General features: G+C 50.8%; 1 protein-coding gene across 1 annotated transcript in view; it reads left to right on the forward strand.

The window, feature by feature from the left end:
* Window positions 1-3,405, forward strand: part of Ppm1n (protein phosphatase, Mg2+/Mn2+ dependent 1N (putative)) — a 7,296-nt gene extending 3,891 nt beyond the window's left edge. Inside the window, 8 exon segments of the mRNA XM_008852095.1 lie at window positions 222-383; window positions 386-490; window positions 493-600; window positions 603-1,120; window positions 2,970-3,007; window positions 3,009-3,085; window positions 3,158-3,263; window positions 3,342-3,405. Coding sequence (XP_008850317.1) covers window positions 222-383; window positions 386-490; window positions 493-600; window positions 603-1,120; window positions 2,970-3,007; window positions 3,009-3,085; window positions 3,158-3,263; window positions 3,342-3,405 — 1,178 coding nt within the window.
* The last annotated feature ends 898 nt before the right edge of the window (window positions 3,406-4,303 follow it).

Here is a 4,303-nt window from a genome sequence, read left to right on the forward strand (position 1 = left end):
GATGTAAATAGTCGGTTATTTTTTTTCCTGACCCAAATGCTAAGTCAGGCTCTAAAGGTTCAGGAAAGAGGAAGCCCAAGAATGTAGTTCCTTCTAGTGACCAGATTTCATGCAGGTCAAGGGATGGGAAAGAGATTTACTTGGTTTAAACTCTCCCAGTACAGAGATTAACTGAGTTGGAGGGCTGTGTAGAGGGTGAAGGTTTGCTGATCCTGTGGCAGGAGGATGGGGGCCCCTGGCCTGCCAGCTGGAGCGTCTCCTGCGGTCTACTTCCGGGGAAAACGATGCAGAGAAGGAGGAGGTGGCGCGCAGGGTCCCCGACGGTCCTGGATGTCTCCTGGCTGCCCCGCGATGCTCGCAGAGGCCACACGGGGGTGCAGCCGTGTCGCAAGTCCAGTGCAGGGCTGGCATGCGCGCATGGAGGACGCGCACTGCGCCTGGTTGGCGATGTTCGGGATGTCCCCCGGCTGGGCTTTCTTCGCAATCCTCGATGCCACGGCAGGGCACGGGCTGCCCGCTTCGGAGCGCGTCACCTTCCAGGCCACGTGCTGGAGAAGCTGGGCCCGGAGTCCTAGGAATCCGAGGGCGTTCGCGAAGCGCTAGCAGAGCCTTCCTCCAGGCAGACAAGCAACTTCGTGCACTCTGGCCCCGCGGTGACCCCGGTGGCTCGACGGTGGTGGCGCTGCTCGTGTCCCCACGATTCCTCTACCTGGAACACTACGGGGACTCGCGAGGGATACTCAGTCGCTCGGGCTCCGTGGTCTTCAGCACCAAGGATCACCGACTCCATCGTCCAAGGGAACGCGAGCGCATCCACGACGCGGGTGGCACGATCCGCCGCCGGCGTGTCGAGGGCTCTCTGGCCGTGTCGCGAGCTTTAGGGGACTTTGCCTACAAGGAGGCTCCGAGGAGGCCTCCCGAGCAGCAGCTCGTGTCCACCGAGCCCTAGGTAACCGCAATGGCTCGCCAGGAGGAGGACGAGTTCGTGCTCCAGGCTTCGGACGACTTGTGGGATGCTATGTCTAGTGGCGCCCTGGCAGGGCTGGTGGCTTCGCGCCTACGCTTGGGCCTCGCCCCAGAACTGCTCTGCGCTCAGCTGCTCGACACGTGTCTGTGCAAGGTCCTGGAGGCGGGCAGGGGTCGTGGAGTTTTGGGAGCAATAGAGAGAAAATGTCACCCATTTGGGGAGGAGAGGCTTTGATGAGAGAATGGGGCTCAACTAGAAGGCATGGTGGTTTAGAATAAGCCAGACCAAGGTACCAAGAGCTCAGGGCAGGAAAGATGCTTTAAGGCACAATAGAAGTGATAGCTAGGGGCTGGAGAGATGGCTCAGGGGTTAAGAGCACTGGCTGCTCTTACAGAGGATCTGGGTTTGAGTCCCAGCACCCACATCATGATAACTGACAAACATCTGTAATTCCAGTTCCAGGGAATCTTACTTCCTCTTCTGACCTCTGTGGACACTGCACACATCACATGTGATACACTTATACACAGGCAAAACATCACACACACATATAGGCTGGAGAGATGATTCAGCGGTTAAGAGCACTGGCTGCTCTTGCAGAGGACCTGGATTTAGTTTCCAGCACCCACATGGCAGCTAACAACCCTCTATAACTCCAGTTCTGGAGCTGATAACTTCTTCTGGCCTCTGCAGGCATTGCAGGACACAGGTGCACTTATATACATGCAGGCAAAACAGCACTGGCTGGTTTTGCAGAAGACTCAGGTTTAGTTCCCAGCGCCCACATGGCAGCTAACAACTGTTGGTAAGTCTGGTTCTAGCAGATTTGATTTTTAAAGGCCCTCTTTTGGCCTTTGCAAGTATTGCATGCATGTAGTACACTTACATACAAACAGGCAAAACACTCATACACATAAAACGAATCAACGAATCCAAAAATCTTGAGTGGGTGCTGGAGGAATGGCTCAGTGGTTGAGAGCACTGGCTGCTCTTGCAGAGGACCCAGGTTCAGTTCCCAGCACCCACATGGTACCTAGCAACCGTCTTAACTCCAGTTCCAGGAGATCTGACACCCTCTTCTGACCTCTCTGTGGGCACTGCACGACATGGGTGCACTTACATGTATTCAGGCAGTACACTCATACATATTAATAATAAAATAAAAATACTAAAAGAAAAAAGTAAGCTGGGTGTGGTGGAACATGTCTTTAGTCCCAGCACTCAGGAAGCAGAAGCAGGTGGATCTCTGTGAGTTTGTGGACAGCCTGGTCTACATATTGAGTTCCAGGCCAGCTGGGACTACAGGGAGACCCCCTGTCTCAAAAAGACCAAAGAGAGAGAGAGAGAGAGAGAGAAAAGTTCTCAAGAAAAAAAGAGAGAGAAAGAAGAAGAAGAAGGAGGAGGAGGAGGAGGAAGAAGAAGAAGAAGAAGAAGAAGAAGAAGAAGAAGAAGAAGAAGAAGAAGAAGAAGAAGGAGAAGAAGAAGAAGATAAATGTGAGTGGTAGTAGGTGAGGGGTTTGAGGAAAGGAACATGGTTTCTAGGATTGGGGGCAGTGCTAGGACGCAGATCAGTACTGAGATAGTGTAAACAGCAGGAAGAGCCCCTAGACTGGAGGGTTCGAGGAACTTAATAGGCCTTGGTTACTTTTTCATTTTTTTTTTCAATGTATTTGTGTGCACGCACACACACGTGCCCCATTAGTTCCCTCCTTCCATCATATGAGGCCTGGGAATTGAACTCAGATCTTTGGGTTTAGCAGCAAGCACCTTTATCTGATAAGCCATTTCACTGGCCCATCACTATCTCCTTTAATAGGGTGTGACAGGGAGAGGGCATGGTATAAGAGTTGGGTCCAAATAGGAGAGTGCTTGGTTGGATAGCCAGATTGGTGAGGGAGACTCCAACACCAGAATTCTAAGGAAGCTGTGCTCAAAGGCAGGGAACCCTGGGCTGGGGCTGTCAACTCTCTCCCACAGATGCTCTTTTTTCCACTCTATCCAGGGCAGCCTGGATAACATGACCTGTGTCCTGGTCTGCTTCAGGAGCCCCTAGCCCTTATGAGGAGGTGATCAAAAGGGAGAAGGCATTAGATGTAGCCCTGGGCCACAGAGTATATGGTGAGCAGTCACCCAGTAGGAGGGGCAGTAGACAAGAAGGGGGCGCCCCACTCATCCTCACCTCCTTCTCAGAGCTGTGTGCTCCCGCTAAGGAACCCCCAGGCCTAAACACTGTTTTCAGGGCCCTGGCTTCAGAGGACATCCCAGATCTGCCTTCTCGGGGAGGGATGCACCGCAAGTGAGTTGGGGTGAGGTAGGATGGGGGCACAGAGGCAGTTAGAAGGTCTCCTCTTCAAGGTTTGCTTTTGCTCTCTAGGGCCACCATCATAGCTGAAGCTTATTCTAAAGTCCGTCAGGCCCCAGAGGATGCTAGGAGGTAAGACCCTGTGTGTTAGGGTATGTCTCCCTCCAACCCCTCCCCCCTGCCTGTTCTGCCTCTGCCTCTCTGGAGATGAGCATGGGGTTTTGCACTGTTAGGCAAGGACTCCATCACCAAATCTAGCCCAGCCCAGACCTGTGTTGTTGTCTAATTTGCATTTAAAGTTTTTAAATACTTATATTTTTTTATTTTTTATTTTTTTTAACTTTTTTAAAAAGTTATTATTTTTATTTTATGTGTATGTGTGTATTACCTGCATGTAGGTAAGTGCACCCATGTCGTGCAATGCTCGAGGAGGTCAGAAGAGGCCGTCAGGTCCCCTGGAACTGGAGTTACAGACAGTTGTTAGCTGCCATGTGGGTGCTGGGATTCAAACCCAGGTCTTCTGCAAGAACAGCCAGTGTTCTTAACCGCTGAACCATCTCTCCAGCCCCATTTATTTATATTTTATGTGTATGAGTATCTTGCCTCTATCGTGCAATGCCCACAAAGGGCATAGGATCACCTGGAACTGGAGTTATGGACAGTTGTCCCCTGCCATGTATGTGCTAGGAACTGAACTTGGATCTTCTGCAAGAGCAGCCAGCGCTTGTAACCACAGAGCCATCTCTCTAGCCTCTCATTTGTTAATTTTTTTTACTATTTTTTATTTTTGAAAATTTCATACATGTGTATTGTCTTTGCATTATTTCCACCCCTCCCAGACCCCTTCCATCCCCTCCCATGTCTCCTCTCTGCCCCCTTCTCAATTTCTTATCCTCTCTAATTTATTAATTAAATATTTTATTTATTATCTTTATTTTATGTGTATGAATGTTATGCCTGCATGCAGATCAGTGCACCGTGTGATGCAATGCCTGAGGAGGACAGAAGAGGCTGTTGGATCCCTTGGAACTGGA

The sequence above is a fragment of the Nannospalax galili genome, unplaced genomic scaffold (assembly GCF_000622305.1).
Source record: "Nannospalax galili isolate Female #2095 unplaced genomic scaffold, S.galili_v1.0 scaffold385, whole genome shotgun sequence".
Classification (NCBI taxonomy): domain Eukaryota; kingdom Metazoa; phylum Chordata; class Mammalia; order Rodentia; family Spalacidae; genus Nannospalax; species Nannospalax galili.